The 21732-nt window shown below is 38.8% G+C and overlaps 3 protein-coding genes across 4 annotated transcripts; 2 read left to right on the top strand and 1 right to left on the bottom strand.

Moving 5' to 3' along the window:
* Positions 1–106: 106 nt before the first annotated feature.
* nelfa (negative elongation factor complex member A) lies at positions 107–6840 on the bottom strand. Its single transcript, XM_026352858.1, has 11 exons — positions 6019–6840; positions 4129–4300; positions 3406–3567; positions 3144–3233; positions 2830–2957; positions 2634–2703; positions 2464–2552; positions 2212–2320; positions 1756–2084; positions 1503–1602; positions 107–1247 (listed from the first exon to the last, which is right to left on the bottom strand). The coding sequence occupies exons 1-11, from the start codon at positions 6226–6228 to the stop codon at positions 1063–1065; spliced, it is 1644 nt and encodes a 547-aa protein (XP_026208643.1). The 5' UTR covers positions 6229–6840; the 3' UTR covers positions 107–1062.
* On the top strand, positions 5589–10154 carry c18h4orf48 (chromosome 18 C4orf48 homolog). 2 transcript variants are annotated; one of them, XM_026352861.1, is made up of 5 exons: positions 5589–5741; positions 7674–7789; positions 8003–8141; positions 8629–8717; positions 9082–10154. In XM_026352861.1, exons 3-5 carry the CDS (start codon positions 8030–8032, stop codon positions 9151–9153), a joined length of 273 nt encoding a protein of 90 aa, XP_026208646.1. In that variant the 5' UTR covers positions 5589–5741; positions 7674–7789; positions 8003–8029; the 3' UTR covers positions 9154–10154. The 2 variants fall into 2 exon arrangements, with proteins under 2 accessions (XP_026208646.1, XP_026208647.1); XM_026352862.1 differs by lacking the exon at positions 7674–7789.
* A 5193-nt stretch (positions 10155–15347) lies between these two features.
* LOC113157767 (uncharacterized protein DDB_G0271670-like) lies at positions 15348–16223 on the top strand (the record flags this gene model as incomplete). Its single annotated transcript, XM_026353392.1, has 3 exons — positions 15348–15514; positions 15637–15695; positions 15877–16223. Coding segments are annotated over 3 exons (573 nt in total), but the record flags the coding sequence as incomplete, so codon positions are not given.
* Between the last annotated feature and the right edge of the window lie 5509 nt (positions 16224–21732).

Raw genomic sequence — 21732 nt, 5'->3', positions numbered from 1 at the left:
TGTAAACAGCCCCAAACATGTAAGCTATTTTGAAATATTAACACTAAATAAAAACAAATGTATGTGAGCCAGATTAGATTCAGTAAGAGAATGACAATTTTGCTGGTTTAAAGAAATACTTCAACTTTGCTTTATTGCCAAAACCTCAACAGACGATCTAACCTCTGTCTGCAGGATAAATGACAGAAATTTGAGCAGGAGGGGAAACGGCTAGATGGCTCTAATCAAAGGAAGCAATACTGACCAGGTAACAAAAGAGCACTTGTTACTTGAGCACAATAGTCCTTCCCTGTATTTACCACTGGTTATGAAATATAGGACACAGATTAAAGTCAAGACCTATTTAGTCCTAATGTTGCCAGAACTAGTCTTGATTCACTAAACATACACAGATCAGCAAGATCCTTTTTACAAAGACAGACATCCACCTGGAGGCTGTTGTCACTTTATTTTCTTCCCTTCTTTTGAAAAAGGTGATGAAAATTTATTAAACATCAACCCGAAGGCTCCAAACAGAACTTGACAGCACTGAGAACTATTTACTGCTCTTTTTTTTTTCCGGTCACCTCTATGAGAACTGTCATTATTCTCTTTTTCTGTCACAAACCATGATTCTGTTCTGAAAGGTAGAAGAAGCTGCTAACGTCACATTCATACAGAAAAATACAGACAATTCGTCATTTCTTTTTTCTAGACACGTGACATGCTTGTACCTCAGTACAATTGTTGAAGGTGCCTGCCATGAGAATATTTCCTCTGCTCAGACTTTTATTTCTCTCAACTCTCCTGACCACAGCATCAATCAGGAATTGCAGGAGACTTAAAAACAGAAACAATAAAAGGTGAAGGGGAAGGACTAAACAAAAAATACAGACATTTTCTTCAGAGTCCTGCATTTTGGCAGCGCAGGAAAAGGGAGGACCTTTCTCTCCTTGACAATCTCTCACCCTCCCAGTGCGTGATTTGGCCCAAACGTGTATGCAAATACTTGTATATGTGTAAACATGTTTTCTGACGTGGATAATAAATTTTGCGTGTGTGGCTTTGAGCGAGTGAAGCGCCTCAGGAAGTATTTGTGATGGGTTTGTATTTCTTGAGGCGGGTCCACTGCCCTGTGGAATAGTTCATTTCGAAGACTGTGTCCACCAACATGGTGGTGCTGCCAGTGCCATCGGCTTTGGGCAGAACCTCTGTGTGTTCGCTCAGCTTGATCTGAATGATGTCCCCCTGCTCCGGGCAAGGGTTCTCTGCAAGACAGGAGGTGGAACACAAGTGTTAGAGGCCATGAGCAGTATTTTCACAATTCAGTCAAGTTTAAGATTTCGTGCCAACAAAAACATGATACACGCTTCAGGATTTTACTTGTTGTCTGGCAGATGTGGCTCAATGGTAAAAGAATATGTATGAAATCATTCGTAAAAAAACACCAGACTTGTCACAGGAAACTGTGACAAGTCTGGTGTTTTTAAAAATGCTGTTGTAGTTTAGGATTATTCCCGTACCCCTTGATCCAGCCATGAAGCCCAGAATAAGAGCCTTCTCTGGTCTCGTAACTTTGTTGGCTGTCTTGAACATTTCCTGGGCAGCGTACATCTGGTCTCTCTAAAGAGCAGAAACAACATGTGGCAGAGAATTTACCGGCTGAGAAGAAGTGAGAGCTAAAAAACACAAAACTGAACAAAACATATTCAATAATACTGTGAGTATGAGTGTTAGGAGGAGTACACACAACTACCCACGAGTCTTCCACCTTACCGTGAGTGAGAGATTCTTTTTGGGCTGGGGCTGTGGAGGCGTAGGTGTTGGTGTTGGGGTGGGGGTCTGAGGTGTGCTGGGAGGCTGGGTGGGGGTCTCTGGCTGGCTGGCAGTTGCAGCTGCTGGGGGTCCACTGTTGACAGGGGTGGAGGCTGGCGTGCTGGGGGATGTGGGTGTTGCAGGGTTTGCTGTGGTGCTTGCGTTGTACATAGGTGTCCTCTGTTTGTACTGGCCCGGTAAGGTGGCAGTGGCACCAGTGCCCGCTGTTGCTGACTCCTCTGGTTGACGAGCTGACTGCAGCGTGTCCCGACCCGAACCACCGGCGTTTGCTTTACATGAGGTTGATTAAATAAGACACAGATGTTATTTAGCTAGTTAAATTACTAACTGTATGTAAGAGTTGTACTGCGTTCTGGATGAAAGGTGTTTGAGCAAAGAAGAGAGGTCTTGTCTAACCTGGCTGTGTCTCGGAGCTGGGAATGTAAGAGGAAGAGGGAACCATGCTGGGTGTGGCTGGTAGGTAGCTGGTTGATGGCAGAGGGTTCTCGTTCAACGCCCCCAGTTTCTGAAGAGGAAAAAAAAAACATGGGGTTCTCCAGCTGGCCAACACATTCTTAAAAACTTCTTATGATGAAGAACAGATAAGAATTATGAGGAAAACGGGAGGAATCCATAAGGTTCAAGTGTGTGACAGAGCTAGAGAAATACCTGCGCAGAGACAAGGCCAGCAGCATAGTCGGGTGTGGTGTTTTCCACCACAGCTTCTTCTTTGGCTGCTTTATCTCCTACCTCCGTTTCTACAAAAGAAGAAAACATTGTTTAAGACTCAATATAATACATTTTATTAAGTAACAAGTTCATGGCTGGAAGATAATTACCTAAAGTCTTCCTTCTCCTCTTAGCTTCTCTTCCAGCTCCAACCATGTCCAGCTCTGAAATATCTAACAGCTGAAAAACGGAAAAAAGGCAAATGGTGAGAAAAGCTGCAGGAATGAAAATGAAACATCAACAACGCAGAAGTGGTGATTAAAGGCAACTACAACCGTCATGGTTGGGCAGAACTCCAGCTTTTACCTTGACCCCCCTCTCCTTACGCAGGGGTGTCCGTGCAGGAGCAATAGGTGTGCGGGTACTGGGAGGGCTGAACATACTGGGGGCAGTGGGGCTGCGGAATGGGGCCTTTGGAATCCCCTTGAGAGGAGCTGAGGTACAACAATGACAAATCCAGAAGGTTTTCTTCATTAATAAGTAATAATAAAAAAAATTGTGATTGAATTTAAATTATAGATGAAACTTGACAAAATTAGAACAGTCTGAGAATCTCTGTAATGACGGGTGTCTTTAAATACAGAATTGGCACTAAACATTTGTTTGTTTGTTCAACTCACTAGTAGTGTCAATCTTCTTGACCAGTCCTCTCCCTTTGGCGTGAAAAGGCACTCCGGCTGTCTTTTTCAGCTGCTGGGCTGTCTCTGTAGCTATAATAGGATATAAAAATTGTAACTTAGGATTTTTAGATAGATTGGTATTTCTTTGACAGTGTATACAGTTGTAACAAAACATACCAAGAGTAGGTGAAAAAAGTAAAAAGAATTACACCAAAACAAAATGCTGTGAACAAACTATCAGTTAAGGTTTACAGTAACTCACATTTCTGTAGAAGCTCTGCTCTGAGGGTTGCACTCTTTGGCTTCCTCTTCAATTGGAAATGTTTCACAGGGGGTGTAAGGGGCCCCACCAGAGTGGTCAACGCACTCTTGTTCAGGTACTGGCACTCCAGAGGAAGCATGGCAGATGCCTCACACTCACTCACTGAGTAGATAATGAAAGGAGAAAAGGGTCAGATGAACTTTAAAAAAACTTGGTTTGCACATTAGCAAAAATTATTTCTTTGCATCATTCGAGCAGTGTGGCTGGTTCTTTAAAAAGGTTCAGTTTCTTTCTCTGAAGTATAAAGTAACAAGCCCAATACTATTCAAAGAGCTGGTCATCACATCATCTGATTGAAACTGTGCAATTGCTAAATTCTTATCAAGACATGAACTAAATCACCTGAAGAACAGACAGGTTCTGAGTGGGAAAAACAAATTACAACACACTGCACAGAATGTGGATAAATGTTTTCAGTTTCATGTCTCTCAACAGATGTTTTCTTTGCCTTTATTAAAAAAGACTTTTATAATAAAATTGTTGTTGTAATACTTACATAAAAAACAAGGACATTATATTACATGCAATTAAGGAACATATGTAGTTCACTAGGCACTAGGCTGATTAGTGTAGTTATATAGTGTATTTACATTTTTAACATACAAGGTCAGATGGGTACCTGTGAATAGCCACCACAGCTAAACATGAAATTTTATTCCCTACCTTTCTCCCTGAGTTCTCCAAGTATATCCTGCACATTTGGATTCTGCTCCTCCAAGTCCAGATTGAGAGAGCCGGTGTCTGGGAAGGACTTGAGGATGTCTGCAACCATCAGGACCCAGGGCTCTGAGTCCACAGTAGCTAGCTGAATTATCTCTGATAGGGCCTCCTTCATCTGCAGAGAGAGGACGGTGGTGTTGTATCAGTAACAAAACGTAAAACGCCTTTCATCATTCATAAACCTGAATGAATGATGAACTTGTCATGATGTACAATATTTTGTCATGATTGACTTGTGATCATTTATTTGACTTTAGAAACAATTACAGGTGTCTTCAGGAGCCGAGCACTGTCTACATTTTTAAGTTCTCAACCTTTGAAAAGCAATAATTGTCTTTTTGTGGTAATAACTCATTTTTGATGCGTTTCGGAAATGACAAAGAACTTTTCTTTAATCAGCAACAAACAAAGATTATGTAATGAAGTGCATGAACAATCTGTCAACTTTTTCATAAGGTGTAAAACAAAACAAAACAAAATTGGTCTCAGATACATCGTTTATCATTTTTCCTTGATTAATTACTTATTAAAACTACATTTTTAAATATACACTGTCTATATCCTTGATATAATCAGTTTTCATTGTACCACTATGGATATATTTTTAGGGCTGCTGTGTGTGTCTGTGTGTGTCTGTATATATATATATATATATATATTTTTTTTTTTTACAGTTTTTTTTATACTCATACATATTATATAACAACATGTCTAAAGACTTTACCATAGGCTCTAAAGAAATTGGCATTTTTCACTATTTCTATTTAAAAAATTATCAGCTGATTAATCAATAAAATTATTATTTCAGACTTATATTTATTATCAATTTTGTTAGTATTTTCTATGCAGATATATAAAATTTTTACTGACTCTAACCTCGAAAATAAAGCAGTCTGTTGCTTTTCTTTATAATATTTGACCGTAGTTGCTATCTATTATATATTAAGTCCGAAACAAATAAGAACTTGATCAATAAAACAACAGATGAACCAAAAATGAAAGTATAAGTTACATGCAGCCGTAATGATAAGTAGTTAAGTCTGACTCCACTTTCACCAGCTACATCACAGTAATAATACAGAAATACGGCTTTCTGACTATTTTGTGTAGATTTAGCCATTAAAACTTGTGACCTTTTCTTCTAATGCAGTATGTTTATGCTGAGGCGCTTCCGCTTTTTACTTCAGTACTACATCTAAATACTTGACAGACCGCGCTAACTTTGAAGACTAGCACAGATCTCAGGTCAGACGGTTTTGCAGAGGTAGGTGTTTTGTCTGTGACTGAAAGAAGAAGCAGCCCATACTGATGACGGCTGTGTAACGTTGTCGGCAGCTAAACGAGTGATATGTCGGACTAGGAGCTGGTACCGCCCTCCAGCTCGGTCAGACCCCTCTCCGCTGCCCAACCCACCATAATGTCTGTGCGAGAACCGCCAGGATAAGGTTACCTGCCGTAGCTGCTGAGAAACGCCATTAAGTGCTGAGGGCAAGTCGGCCATATAGCAACCTAAACGAACCGTAAACCTGTAAAAACACTGTTGTCTTGAAACTGAGGTAAAGAATCTAAGCTAAGTTGCAGGACTAACATCCGTTTGCAGCTTTTTACGTTGACGCTAATGCTAGCAATATACCCGTTGCCTGCATGCTAGCGCTAACTACACGGATTTAATAGGGTGAATAGACATTTCACTAACAAACTTAATAGTACCAGAGAGAACTGTGTTTTGAATTGGAGCAACATGGAGCTATTTACTGTGCGCTTTGCTCAGTGTAAGTTTACATCTTTTCCTACCTGCTAGGTTAAACAGCTAGCTAGCACACAGCAACCCACCTCGTCAACGGTCCGCCTCGGAAGATGCAGCATCCCGAGCAGCAGTTTCAGCTTCACCGGCGGCGATAAACTTGAAAAGCACAGCCGTATGTTGTCAATTACTGACACGGTGAGCAGAGAAGCGATGCTCGGGGGCGTCCAGAGCTCGTCCGTGGATCCTAGTTTGTTATGAAGCCACAGGCCGGTGTCGCTGTCCTTCATCGACGCCATCTTGGAAAAAGAAGTGTTTTGAGTTCGGGCATTTTAACAGGCTACCTAAGAAAACAGCAGTCAGGACCCCGCCCACAGCGGGAGGGGGCATTTATCAACAATGAACGATTATAATAAAGATAAAGAATTTACCTTTAATAAGAACTCACGATTAGTTGACTATTTACTTTTTGTTCATACTACTTACACTATATTTGGAGGCAAATGTGGTACTAAAAAATAAAACTGTGATTCTGAGTGTGGAATTCACAAGTAATTCAAATGATTGTTTGCACAATATGATCATAAAAAAACAACATATAAAGTTGCTATTATTAACATTTCTATGACATACACTATAATAACACAATAATCCATTAATATCATATTATACAATGTATGAAATAGGCTATTATGCATGAGGAAAGCTCTTGCTTTTGGTACTTCAGGTATTTAATTTACTGTTGTAACCTATTAGAACATTTTGAATGCATCACTTATTTGTAACACTGTGGTAATGATGCTTTTCCTTTTTTTAGACGCTCTGAGTATTTCTTTCACCGCTGCCTTTAACACTGTGGTTTTATCTTAGGTTTGATCAAAAGTGTCCATATGTAAAGTATTGTTTTATCAATAAAGTTTAAAAGATAACATATATTTCACCTGATGTAACTATGTTTGGGTATAACCAACAGAAATATACACATTTACAAAATACCACATTACATATTTATGCTGTATTTATTCTTTGTGCTACAACTTCATCTGGTGCTTTAATAGCACAGTACCAACAGGTACAGAGTCCCCATACAAAAGCTGGATGATCAAATTAAGAAAAGTCACCTGACCGAGGTCCCCAAAGGCCAAAGATTCAATGCAATTGGTAATTTGATGAATTTGGGAATGTGCATCTGCAGAGTAAAACATCACCTAATTTAAAATTGGTGGGTTGAATTTTATTACATTGAGACCCTATCCAGAAGAGAAACTGAGTCAGTAACAAAGTCCATAAAATGTGACTGCAATTTAATTTAGTTTGTGAAATTATTCATTGACTTGTCTTAAAAATATTACTAAAGAATTACGACACCTGCTGTTATGTAGTATGTTATATGCACAATATATTGAATATTATAAATTATTATACATATTTAACATATCACCACTGAACCGTTAAAAAATCAGCTTACTACGTATTTATTAAGAGATAATAAACACAATTACATCATATAGCAGAAATTGTAGCTTAAATTATAAAATGAATAATGAAATAGTAACTAAAGCCAAAATTAAATAATTGCAGTGAAGATAAATACATAATATATAAAATATCACTTGTAGTTTAGTCACTTTTTACCTTTTATGACAACATATACGTAGATAAAACAAGGAAAGATTTACACATTTATCTGAATCTGGACAGTTTGTCGATGCATTAAACGTTTCTTGGGCTTTTATTTTGAAAGTCAACGGAAACGATGGCCGTTCCTAGAACAACCAGGCGCATGCGCAGCTTCCACAGCACATAAAACATCCCTCGGTGAGCGTCTTACTGCGGCTTCTGCAAAATAATCGACTGACGGTGGGTTATCACTCAGTTTATTAAATAGACAGTAATTCTTCTCTGTAGACCGAGAATTTAAACACATATTTACAAAAAAATTCAGCGATATTCTAAACAAAGCCCGCTGTGATTTAATTGACAAACGGCCGTGTAGGACATTTTGTTATAAGCTATTTAATTTATTTATTTATTCAAACCAAACTGCTGCTAATTGTGATCTCCATATTATAGGTAATTAAAGGTGAAAACCGGATCATCATGGCTTCCAGTGGATATCTGCAGGCAGCGATGCTCCTTCTGGCGGTGCAGCTCCTCTGTCTCGGTGCGGCTGATGCGGATCAGGAAACCGGGACTGTCATCCCTGCTGAAAGTATGTGTATTTTAATATAAGGTTGTTTTTACTGGTGCCTGTTCAGTGCAGGTTTTCAGTGGTTTTCAGGTGTAATTAGGTCTGCCACACTTTTATTTTTACACCGTCTAGTGACAGCAGGTCCCCACAGGGGTTTCTTAGTGGGTCATCTTAATTGGTGTCTGCATCACAACATGAAACTGGGCCTGCACTGCTCCTCTGAACACACATCTATCATCTGTAACACAGGGAGGCTTTGGAGCAAAACGTCTCCTTTTCGATATTCACAGTTAGATTTGCTATTGTCAAGACGGAAAAACTTTTGAATTATTTTATTATTTACCATTTTCCCCTGGATTTCACTTGTAGCCGCAAAGTCAAACAAGCTCTCTTTAAAGAATAGTTTAGTCTCTGCAGTAATAAATGACATCAGCTTTAAAATAGTTAATTCTGTTTAATATACAATATATGAGTCTCTTATTTCAGAACTGTTTCCTCTTATGTCAAGGTCGCCCATGTGTGGACTGTCATGCATTTGAGTTTATGCAGAGGGCACTGCAAGATCTAAAGAAAACAGCATTCAACCTTGATGCCAGGGTAAGCGATGCATCACTCTCCTGTGTTATTCTCTTTTTTGTGATTTTGTTTTAGAAATTATTATTCATCTGCCGTGGTCTCAAAGTATTAAATGATTTGCCAGTTGTCGGCGAGTCTCTCAAGCTTCTGCACCAAATGTGTTGCTTGTAAACCTGTTGATGTTTCTTAATGAATCTAAGATCTAGACACCCTATACCTGTACGAGACAGGCAGGTACATTCATTAACAGTTTGTTATTTACCACACAAACAGAAATCAGACTAACTAAAAGTGAAAACTTAAAATAATTACTGTCTGCAGGAAACACTAGAAATCAACAATAACTGGATGCATCACTTTGACACTTGAATGTTTTTTGGTGCAGACAGAGACGCTGGTGCTGAGGGCGGAGAGGAGGGCTCTGTGTGACTGTATGCCCACCAACTCTCTGCGCTAAAGGCTGCACCAGCACAGCTGAGGACCCCGTCATCACACCCCGACACCCTGAGGACAACCCTTTTCCAAACCTCTACTCATGTACAGCGAGTTCATCACACACAATAGGCACTTTATTTTATTTATTAGTCGTATATGTTGTGTGAAGCTTTGAGTTAAAGTTCTGCATCATGTTTATTGTTTTGCCTTATTTGGGACAACTTTTATATTATGTCAGTAAAGTTAGTTTGTTGTCATCATCATAGGATTTGGGTCATTTCTCATCTGTCTCCTATGAAACAAACTATTTTTTGTACTTTTTAGTATTTGACTGTATAATGCAGATACAGTAGAATGCGTCTGTAAATTTACTCGTTGAATGTGTTGTATGAGGTTAATGTTTACGAAGATTATACACATTAAACTGTAGCATCACGTGGAATTTATTTAACTGCTCAAGATATTTAGATAATTAGTTAAGTAAATTGCAAAATTAATTGATTTTCAGCCTGGCCTCTTTTGCAAAAAAAACAAAAAACATAAGGTTGGATAACTTATTAAAGAAAGTCATTTTTTTATTTGTAATTACTTGACTTTTTTTTTTTTTTTTTTTGCAAAGGTCAGCAGAAAGAAATGTAAAATTTTACCAACTATATTTTCAGACCTTTTTTTTCTTAAGGTGGAAAAAAGCGAACTTGTAAGTCTTGACTTAGCAAAGCACTGTAGCATGACATTACAGCACTTTCTGTTCACCTAGATTGTATGTATAGATTCTGTATATGTACACGGGTACATGTTATGGAGCTGTCTACAGACTCTGTCTTCTCTGCGTGACAACGTGTATGCAAGAGTAGTGATGAACGATCTAGTATCAAATGAACTGCAATATCAGCAGGGGACAGAGATAGAAATAATAATTGTCTTATTGTTGCTTGTTCATAAACAGTGTACTTTGTTGATATTGTGTCACAGGAAGCCCCACTTATTGTCTTAATGTTGTACCTATGAATAAAAACTCTGAAGGATCCTGATGGCGTTCACTGTTTCCTTTGACTGGAGCTGTAATTAAGCACCATGTGGGTCTGCAGGTATTAATAGACACATTTGTCATGGTCACTACTGAGTCTCAATACTGATTACTGTGTTCTATTCACAAATCACCAAATAACTGTTTGTCAAAAAACATTTTAAAAGCATGATCCATTGCAATTTCTGAAAACCCATTTCATTTAGTTTAGCCAACAACACAGAAAATTCCAACAGTTTCCACAACAAATTCATTATTTAAGCAAACGTAACATCTCAAACATGATGTTTTGCTACTTTTGTCCCTTTGAAATGAAATTATAAGTGCATCCAGAAAGTACTCATAATGCTAAACGTTATTTCTGCAACGTATTTAAATTCCCCTTGTGGGAAATTCAGTTGACTGGACATGACTTGGAAAAGCATACACCTGTCTATATAAGGTTAACAGTTAACAGTGTATGTCAGAGCACAAACCAAGCTATGAAGACCTCCTACTCTAGACCTCCGACACAGGACCGTTTCACAGATTTCTGCAGCATTAAAGGTCTGAATAAGCATAGTGTTTTCCATCATCCGTAAATGGAAGAAGTTTGGAACCACAAGGACTCTTCCTAGAAGGGGCGATCCAGCCAAACTGAGTGATTGAGAGAGAACGGCCTTAGTCAGGGAAATGACCAAGAACCCAATGGTCACTCTGACAGAGCTCCAGTGTTTCTCTGTGGAGAGAGGAGAACGTTTCAGAAGAACAATCATCTCTCCTCAGATTGCCAAAATGCACCTGAAGAACTCTCAGACCATGAGAAACAAGATTCTCTGGTCTGATGAAAAAACAAATCAACCTCTTTGGCCTGAATGCTAAGCGTCATGACTGGAGGAAACCAGGCACCACTCAGCACATGGCCAATACCATCCCTACAGGGAAGTATGGTGGTGGCAGCATCATGCCGCGGGGATGTTTTTCAGCAGCTAGAACTGGAAGACTTTTCAGGATCGACTGAACATCTCTGGAAAGGTCTGAAAATGGCTGTGCACCAACGCTCCCCATCCAACCTGATGGAGCTTGAGACTGTAATTGGTGCTAAAGGTGCTTTAACAGTATTGAGCAAAGATTGTGAATACTTATGTACATGTGATTTTTTTGTTTTTAATAAATTTGCAAAGATTTCAAATTAATTTCTTTCACGTTGTCATAATATTGTTTGTAGAATTTTGAGGAAAATAATGAATTTTGTTTTGGAAAAAGGCTGTAAGATATTATAATGTGAAAAAAGCTAAGTGCTACAAATACTTTCAGGATGCACTGTAGAAATGATGTTTCATGTCACCTTAGGCTCAGAGTCTGCTTGTTTTCACTCATCTTTCACATTTGAGACTGAACAATTCATCCGCTAGTCAAATTTGATTTTGATGACAGTTGCAGACCTGGTGCAGTACTTAATAATCTTAAAATCGACATGGGAGTGGCAGCAGGTTCTATGTTTAATTTAGATCAGGCATCCTGTTAGTATCAGATATTATGTTTTTACATTTAATTTCAGATTGGTTGTCCACCAGCATTAATATGAACCACAGCAACATGCTTTCTCTGCTCATTTAGCTGGTCTGCAGAGCCACAACCCTGCCAGAGCACTGTGTGTGTGTGTGGGTTAACAGTCACATAAGGTCCTGCTGTTTTAGCTGACTTCATCCCCTCCCACACACACACACACACACACACACACACACACACACACACACACACACACACACACACACACACACCTCTTTATTTATTTACAACGTGGATTACATCAGGGGAAAAAAGAAAACCTGTAAAACCCTTATCAACGCCAGCAGGAGGAGCCCTAAGTAAAGGCATGCCGCCAGCTGTGTCGCAGTATTGCAGCACTCTCCTCATGCTCTAGTCTTCCCTCATGGATGTAAATGCAGACAGAGTGAAATACTGCACATAGATAAGAAAAGAGAAAACTCAGAAGCTACGCTGGCCTCAGAAACGCCTGCAGTGACCTGGCAGGAATCTGAGCTTCATGTGCTGCCAGCACGACTGAGGCAAATCCCCTTTTTACTGCACCACAGCACACAAGCACAGACGACCTGATTCTCATGCTGAGGCGGGTTTAACCAGGCTTTTACTGGACTGAGAGGTTTGAATATGCAGAGACACACAATATAATCTGAATCACTCTGAAAAATCAGTGTTGTCGACCAGCCTCCACTGTCTTTCTCACTCGCTCTCCCACTCACTCGCTGGTTTGTTCTCTACACACAGAGGGCTTTTAACTTTTCTTTTATCTGCTCCTGGAAAAGCTGATTGAAGCAATTCAACTGTTTTTCTGTGGAGGGGGTGAAAACTAAATACTTTTTATATCTGGTATACTGTAAGTTTGTTTTCACATTATTTAGCACATCAGCTAGGAGTAATCTGAATAATGTGAATGTTCAATTCAAACTGAGGGAAAAGATGTGTTTACAAGACAAGTGAAGCGTGGTGGATCAATAGTAGTGAACTGTAAATGTTCAGGTCAGTTTGTATTGATATTTTTACTGCTAACTTTATGTACCCAGAACAAATCCATTACTTTTAACCGTTTATGCTCCATCCATTACCTTTTGCTAGTTTTAAGCATGTATCCAGGAGTTTTAGCTAATTAATTTAACAGTTCATCTATACCTTTAGACTATTGTCACTTTGTTTATGATTTTCAAGGACAGGCTTCAGGAGACATTTGTTGAACAAAAAAGGCCTACAGTTTGTAAAATGACTGCTGTCACTACTGTACTGTATTACTTATAATACTGTGTATTTTGTTTTTTAAGCATGAATGATCTTTTTAAAAAAGAGGACATCTCAGTTTGGAAGATAAATATGTAGGTTTCTCCCTCGGTATGATTTTAAATCAGGGAGCTTCATTCATTCTGCCACCAGATTCTCTGCTGTTCTTTGCAGTGAATACATGAATATGAAACACACACACACACACACACACACACACACACGAACACACGATCAAACCCCTTCAAAAAAACAAACAAACAAAAAAGCAGCAGAGATTAGTGTTAACATGGTGGTCATCACAAAACAATCAATTGGATGCTGAAAACACAGACCAGCAGCTGGTGTGAGATGAAACTGTGAAAGAATTAAAGCCGTTTAGCAGCTGGTAATGCCTCTTCCTGATGAGAAAACACACACACACACAAACCCACAAATAACAACAAACCGCAACGAAAACTACACACACCAACGGTTCTGAGACAAACAATCAAAATCCCTTTAGTCTACTGCAAACTTTTAGTGTGTTGTGTTAAGCAATATATCAGGACGATGGTGATTACATGCATCTCATACTTTTTTTTTTTTTTTACAGGTAAAATGTTTTCAGCTCAGTTGCTTGGATGGACATTTCAAGTGCATGGTGAAAAGTGGTTGGATAATTTGATAAATAGCATCATCAATATGCAGTGACAATGAGGCAGTAGAAACCTAACTTTATCCAAAATATTGGTTTGTGACTGAGAACAACCTGAGAACTGAACTTGTCACATAGGCTCAGATACTGACAGCAGCTTTAACTCCATGTGTTAAATATGTAAAAGTATTGTAAAACTCGGTAAAGGGTTATTCAGGGTTATTCCTCACCCTGCAGCAACAGCAGAAGGTCGGAGAACTTGCCAGTGTTAACAGGGCACCATGAATTAGTCATGTGCATGATAACGCATTAAATTTACATATGTATATTTTTTGCAGAGCATCCATAAATTACTCATTGCATAACAATCCATAAAAAAAGAGACAGGTGAAGAGTAATGGAAGTTGGAATCATGGTTTGAACTTCAGGAGATGTTTGAAAAGATGAGGTACAGGTAGACCACCAACAGGTTCCAGGTTTTATTAAAGGTAGACTTGGTTCCAAAGTTAAAAGAAAGCAATGATAAAGTCTTTTTTTCTGATCTGATCATCTTTTATTTATAGAGTGTGTTTATGTAGGATCCCTTTGTTTATAGGGCTTCATGAAAAAATATGTTTTATATCGTTACCAAATACAATGTCACATTTCAATTCTTATTCTCAATGTAATTTATTTTAAAGTTTGAAAAGAAACTTATCCTACAACTTGTAGTTACAGGGAGTTTGTCAAACCACTGCATTACCGTGTCTTCAGGCTGTTTGATACTTGTCATGTTGCTGCATATTTCGTGTCTTAAAAATATTCTCAAAGGAGAAGTGACCACCTGTGGCGCTGTATGATGAGTCTTTAAAATATTTATATTACCTATATCAGCATATCACTGCAAACAGTGGTTTCCCCTGAGACAGAACTATGCAGAGACTTAAGTAAAACACCCCAGAGGGTTACCTCAGTGTGTTTGTTCACTGTGACTCAGGATCAACTCATTTTTTTTTAAATGTGCTGATCAAAGACAGAAGAAATGACTCATGTTAGAAATGTAAACCTAATTATCTGATTCACACTGCAGCACCTCAAAATGCCTGCACGAAAACAGTGATGAGACCTTTATTAGAATTAAAAATAGATACAACCTGGCATTTTATTTCACACGTTAAAGTCAAAGTCTTTACTGTACTGTACTGCAAATTAATATCTCCACTGATTTTAATGCTGAAATTATATTTATTGTCATTAGGTGTCACAATCGTGACAAAAAAGTTACTTAACTTCTTCAGAGTTTTCTGTGGGCTGTTCACTGGTTTTACTTCTGCCATCATTTACATTTACTGATGTGAACAAATGTTGCTCAGACAAGGTAAGCGCTGTTATATTTAACTGATTATGTCCCAGATGTGTCTGTGATGTGCCATAATGGTCAAAGTGTTTAAAGTATAAAAATCAATCGATCAAATGTTCTTGATATGGTTTTATTGAGTGTGAGTGTGAAATACCAGACTACAGGAGCTGAGCACAGCGACCCAGCAGATGACTTCAGTTACACTTTAACAATAAAACACGACTCTCAATTTTAGAAATTTTAGTTTGTGTCTGTGTCCAAACTAATAAAGAGTGTGAGAGAAGTTAGATGAACAGCCACAGTGTGGTGAGGGACCCACGCTCTCCTCTTACTCAACGTTAGAAGGCGTTTCATTTCGGGTTAAGATCTTCCTCTTCCTCATCGCCCTCATCTTCATCATCCTCCTCATCTTCATCATCATACTCATCTTCATCATCATCGTCCTCATCATCCTCTTCATCGTCCTCGTCAGCCTCGTCTTCATCACCATCCTCTTCGTCGTCCTCGTCATCATCATCCTCTTCATCGTCATCGTCATCTTCATCATCATACTCTTCATCGTCCTCGTCATCCTCATCTTCATCATCATCCTCTTCATCACCCTCGTCATAATCTTCATCATCGTCCTCATCATCATCCTCATTTTGCTTTGGTTGTTCAACATTGACAACATCTTGCTTTGGTTGTTCAACTTTGGCAACATCTTGCTTTGGTTGTTCAACTTTAGCAACATCTTGCTGTGGTTGTTCAACTTTGGCAACATCTTGCTTTGGTTGTTCAACTTTAGTAACGTCTTGCTTTGGTTGTTCAACTTTAGCAACATCTTGCTTTGGTTGTTCAACTTTAGTAACGTCTTGCTTTGGTTGTTCAACTTTAGTAACATCTTGCTTTGGTTGTTCAACTTTGGCAACATCTTGCTTTGGTTGTTCAACTTTAGTAACATCTTGCTTTGGTTGTTCAACTTTAGTAACGTCTTGCTTTGGTTGTTCAACTTTGGCAACATCTTGCTTTGGTTGTTCAACTTTAGTAACGTCTTGCTTTGGTTGTTCAACTTTAGTAACGTCTTGCTTTGGTTGTTCAACTTTAGTAACATCTTGTTTTGGTTCAACTTTGACAACATCTTGTTTTGGTTCAACTTTGACAACATCTTGTTTTGGTTGTTCAACTTTGACAACATCTTGTTTTGGTTGTTCAACTTTGACAACATCTTGTTTTGGTTGTTCAACTTTGACAACATCTTGTTTTGGTTGTTCAACTTTGGCAACATCTTGCTTTGGCTCATCAGCTTTTACCCCTTGTGGAGGAAACACATGAAATTGTATCCATGAATAAAGGACAACTGCTCAAACAAATGCAAACTTAAACTAAGAACTTGATTCTGTAACTTAAAATGAGACATTGATGAACACATGCACACAACAGCTAACTGATTGTTACCTTGAGCTTGTGCTATGTTGTTTTCTACTGGTGCTGCACTGATCACAGCCACAAAAGCAAAGAGCAGAAACCCAACTTGGATCCTCATTTTCTGAAAGAAATCATAAAACATCACAATATTTCAATCCAATGCTTTTTGAATATTCAGTCATTTATTCTTCGAGGTCTGTGCAGCGAGATAAAGGTACTGTACTCACCTGTAATTTGCAGTAGCAGTCAGGTATAAATGTTGTTCAAGCTGACAAGTTGAAGCCTCAACCTGGTATAAGGATGTTCTGACTGATGCACTTCTAATTTGTATATTTTGAGCTGGGAATACCTGTGTTTGTACTGTGACAACAGCACGAAGCTCATCCAATGAAGTTTTGACATTTGCCAGTCTGTGTAACACACAAGGCTACAAAGCATGTGACGTAATGTACGGCTACTTACAGTGCAGAGTCACAGACTGACTCCAAGGACCAATTAAAAGCTGGTAATTTATTTCATCAGTAGCCTCTTAGCATTTATGGCACTTCTGTGGTTTTAAATTGAAATTTAGTTCTAAGCATATTTTATTAATATTTTCATTATATTCAATCTTAAAGTCTCAACATGGCTAAGAACTAAGAAGTGTAGTCCGTAAACCGAATCACACAACAATTCAACACGTAGGTCAGGAGATGTCAGGGCAGTAAGTACTGGAAATGAGCAGTAACGGCTTTAATGAAGCTACTGCTGAAGTTACTACTATCACAAAAACTGTTTTTGCTACAGCCATTACCACAAGAATTATAAGAGTTGACTTTAAGTCAAATATGCTTTTTAAATATTTGTTTTTCAGCTTTCACTAACTTGGGTAAGGTTGCCTGATCAACCTGCTAACTCAGAAAGCTGATTCAGAACTTGAGGGCAGCTATGACAAAAATAAAATTAAAGATAAGGTTATAAAATCTTCATTAATCTTTACACCAAGACAGACACAGAACACCTGACAGTGTTTAAAGGACTCTACTGCTGCCATTTAAAATAAATAAATAAATAAATAAATAAAACATATATATATATATATATATATATATATATATATATATATATATATATATATATATATATATATATATATATATATATATATATATATATATATATATATATATATATATATATATATATATATATATATACATATATATATATATATATATATATATATATATATATATATATATATATATATATATATATATATATATATATATATATATATATATATATATATATATATATATAATTAAATATATACATATATCTTAAGACATGTCCGGAGGTGAATTTAACAGTTTAAATATTTATTCTAAAGCTACATGGAAATCTATTTAAAATCTAATTCTTTGATATGATAATTGATGTTTGATAATTAAACAAAAAAAAAAAATCCTCCACAGCTGTTTTTTTATTCACAAGCCCCAGTCTCCCTCCAACTTTGAATGTTTTTGTTAGCCTTTGCTGATTTACTGTTGTGCCATCCTTCTTTTTTGCTGTAAAAGCTCAGTGTGCTGACTTCACATTACTCAAACCCTAACTTTGTTTTCAGATCTTTTTACTTTTCAGCAGCTGGTGCACTTCATCTGAGCCCCCAGGGTCAGGCAGGTTGGCACAAATAAAAAACTCAGTTTAAATGCCAACAATCTTACACAGTGTGGATGATCCGGTTTTTAAAATGCTGTCTCATTTAAAGTAGTCACTTTAAGCTGCAAATTCACAACAGTGGCACTACGGTGTAATAAACTGTGGCTTGCTTCATTCTGGTTGAACACACAACCTTTGTAAGACTGCAGTCTCTCACACTCATCTACTCTGGGGTCTGTAACAGAAGTGATATTAGTGCTTTGTGGACCTGGCTCTCATGAGTCGAGCTTTGTTGAACGCAGGTTTTCTAGCACCACGAAGCTGGCTCACTTTGAACTGGGTTAGATCACGATGGCCTGTGCTGCCTGGCTAAACTCCTCAGGAGCAGGTTCACCTCAGAGAATCAAAGCAGCCCGATAACTGACCAATCAGATCAAGAGGAGGTTCTCAGTCATGAACCACAGAGTCTGGCAGAACAAAAAACAGAGCTTGTATATAAAACTTTCTTTAATATGTCCACAGATCTAACATCTCACGTCTCACTTGAGTGTCTTACTCTTGACCACAAGAGGGAGACACATCTCTGGTAGTGAGTCAGGTCTCTCTCTCACATACCACTAAGAACAAACACATCCACACACACAACCAGGAGCACGTCTTTGAATCTTTGTCACATAGTTGGAAAACAGCTGCAGTTACATGTTGCTTTGCAGGTAAGACTTTACATTCAGAATACTTAATCATTTCTTATAAATAAAACATATCTCGCAGTCTCATTAACATTCAGAATTAATTATCACTTTAAGCAGGATGAATTGAGAGGAAACATTTTATTTGCCAGTTCACAGAGAAAGCAAAACTAATTGTGAGGAGTTTTGTCATGTGAAGAGTCAGATTTCGATCTTTAACCCAAACAGAGGGCTGTACTAGTATAGCACTAGTTAAAAATATAATCTGCTAACAGATTTGCCCTCAAATCCAGGAAGCATAAGGGAGTAAAGATCGGTTTCTGCCAGCAGCAAAACTACAGAGGACAAGTTAACCTGCAAATGAAGAAAAACAAACAAAAATGACCATTGGTGACGTGTGGGGTGAAGCTGAAGGTGCTCGATTAGGTAGAACTGAGTGGAAGATGTTTCTATCCCCTGAAATATGCAGACAGACGAAAGGTGAGTCCTGCACAATGTGGGAAACATGCGGAAGCCTTAAACTTCTGAGCATAGTCGCGCTGCTGAGACGTCTAGACGCTGAGAGGAGTCAGAGGTCAGAGCAAGAGCAGAGGCAGGAGAGACAGCGGTGGCATGATGTGACCTTTAGTGGGGAGGGGGCCCTGAGCTGCAGGGAAACAGAGTGTCAGGTCACATTCAGGAATATTAGAACAATGTGTGGGGCTCTTTAGGGGGGTTTTCAACTGGTCTGATAGCAGAGAATAAGTGAGGAGCAACAACTCCCTCAGTCAGTGAGCCATGTTTGAAAAACTTTATGGGAGACAATGAATTGTAATAGTTCTGTTTGGTGGAACAACAACAAAAAACTCTGTTTTCTTTTCCACTCATCTTAAGGAATGAAACGCGGGATGCCTGGTTATAGTCTGAGAGTGTTTATCCGGTTTTTAGGTGCAGTCATTTCAAAGGTACTTCACTCAAGACAAACATCTGACATGTGAAAAGCTTTCAACTCTTTTGTTGGTTTTGTGTAGCTGTCGCAAAACCCACACTTTACAGCCTTTGCTACCTTGATGGCTAATTTTATGCTGATGTGTCAGTCATACACTAATGTGGTATTAAAGAAAATAGAGGTTTAGTACTGGATGGGTGCGTTGAAGGACTCAGTGAGGGGTCTAAGTGAAAAGCTGACTGAGAACAAAAGGAAAGCAAACTGTAAAATCTGCTGAAATAGCACCACCTTCTCCAAAAGTCGGCCATAACTGCACACACACACAGCAGCATCTTTCACCTTGAGTTTTTTGGCATTTGTCACAGTTAGTTTGTTTTTATATCCTCACTGGAGACTGCTTTAATTTGAGTTAAGACCCTCCAAACTGTACATAGAGTAATAAGCCCAAAACAAACACCTGCTGCTTACAGACCCGTAATCATGGAGGTTGAACCTAAAAAGGTACAAGGTGGGACTGGTTTAAATTATCACAGATAAACACAAAATCATTCAGTCTACTCCATATTTAGTTTTTATACAATTTAAATTCCCATCCATCCATATTTAATCTAATTATTATAGGGAATAAAGATTTTGATGATACTATCAACTGTTATACACGTGCATATGTCAACCGGACCCATGTTTGGGCATCAGTGCCAACTCTAAACTCTTTTGTGTAGTTAAGGTTTCTTTGCATTGTAATTAAGAGAACAGTGTGTTCCTTGAAGTCCAGATAATATTTTGATAATATGTGTGAGCTGTGAGTCTGCAGTTTATTTGTGTTTTTCTATGTGAAGATGTTTGAGAAAATAGAAAGAAGACAGGAACAGATGAGAAGTATGGTTAATGTTTTATTAGTGACACAGACGTGCTGCTGCAGTGGCAACACTAAGAGAATAATATTCACATTTGGATATATCCTATCGTAAATTTGTATTTTTGCTAAGCCTTTATTTGATTTATTTGGGGTTGTCACGGGTATAGCTGTTTGCTTTCCATGTTTCAATATGAAATGTTCTTCAAACTTTGCAGTTTCATGATTGCGACATCACCGACTACACTTGAAGGCAGCGCTGCTTTGAGTCACCCAAATGAAACACTGCGCATGCTCGTAGCATCCTCCAGCCCGTCGGCATGGTGAGACCTGCTGCAGAGCAAGATGCGTAGAAATCCATCTTCCTACCGCATATTTGTAGAGCAAACGTCCGGGCTGGCCACTTTTCTTTCTGCAGGATATCTGCTCGTCTCCTCCTCCCCCGGCAGATCTTTGGGTGGGTGGGTGGGAGGACAGAAGGGAGGGGGGTACCTTAAGGACGCCGGAGTGGGGGTGTATGCAGCTTGATCAATAGCAGGTTGCCTCTGATGATCCAGTTCAAACTGGTTCTGTTTTACATCTGCGACTGTGGCGCTGAGAGGCTCCACGTTCACAATAAACTGCAGACTCACAGCTCACACATATTATCAAAATGTACTCTGGACTTCAAGGAACACACTGTTTCCTTCATTACAATGCAAAGAAACCTTAACTACACAAAAGAGTTTAGACTGGCACTGATGCGCAAACATGGGTCCGGCCGACGTATCCACGTGTATTTAGTCTTCTGTGGACTACATGTCCCTATTATAATAATATTAAATATGTCAAAATAAAAACACACATAATGGGGGCACATCGGTTCACGAAGGCCTGACTCAGAATAATAACAGTCACTGTTAATTACAGGGAGTGTCGGGGAACAACAAAGGACCGGATCGAGCATCATCATCATCATCATCACCGCCGCCACTGTCGCGCGTAAAGCCGGTATTGTTGTCGCTGCTGCTTATTGTGCGGTGCAAGTCGCCGGCAGATAGGCTAATGGGAGGTTTCAGATGCGCTGTAAGGCGAGATGTAATCTCCATGTTGGGAGTGATGTGTGACAGGAGCAGGGCGACAAAGCGAGGGGAAGCCGCGGAGGAATCACTGCAGTGCAGCAGAGCTGTCAGTCAACAGCAGAGCAGCCTGAACACAGCCCAGTGTGAGCCTGCAGCGGCAGCCGCTGGCCACGCATCAGGGCGACTATCTGCTGAGTTTAAAAGCTCAAAAGCATCATGTAAGCATCGAATGATAGCTGAA

This window comes from Anabas testudineus, chromosome 18 (assembly GCF_900324465.2).
Source record: "Anabas testudineus chromosome 18, fAnaTes1.2, whole genome shotgun sequence".
Classification (NCBI taxonomy): domain Eukaryota; kingdom Metazoa; phylum Chordata; class Actinopteri; order Anabantiformes; family Anabantidae; genus Anabas; species Anabas testudineus.
This window is presented reverse-complemented; position numbering and strand designations above follow the sequence as displayed.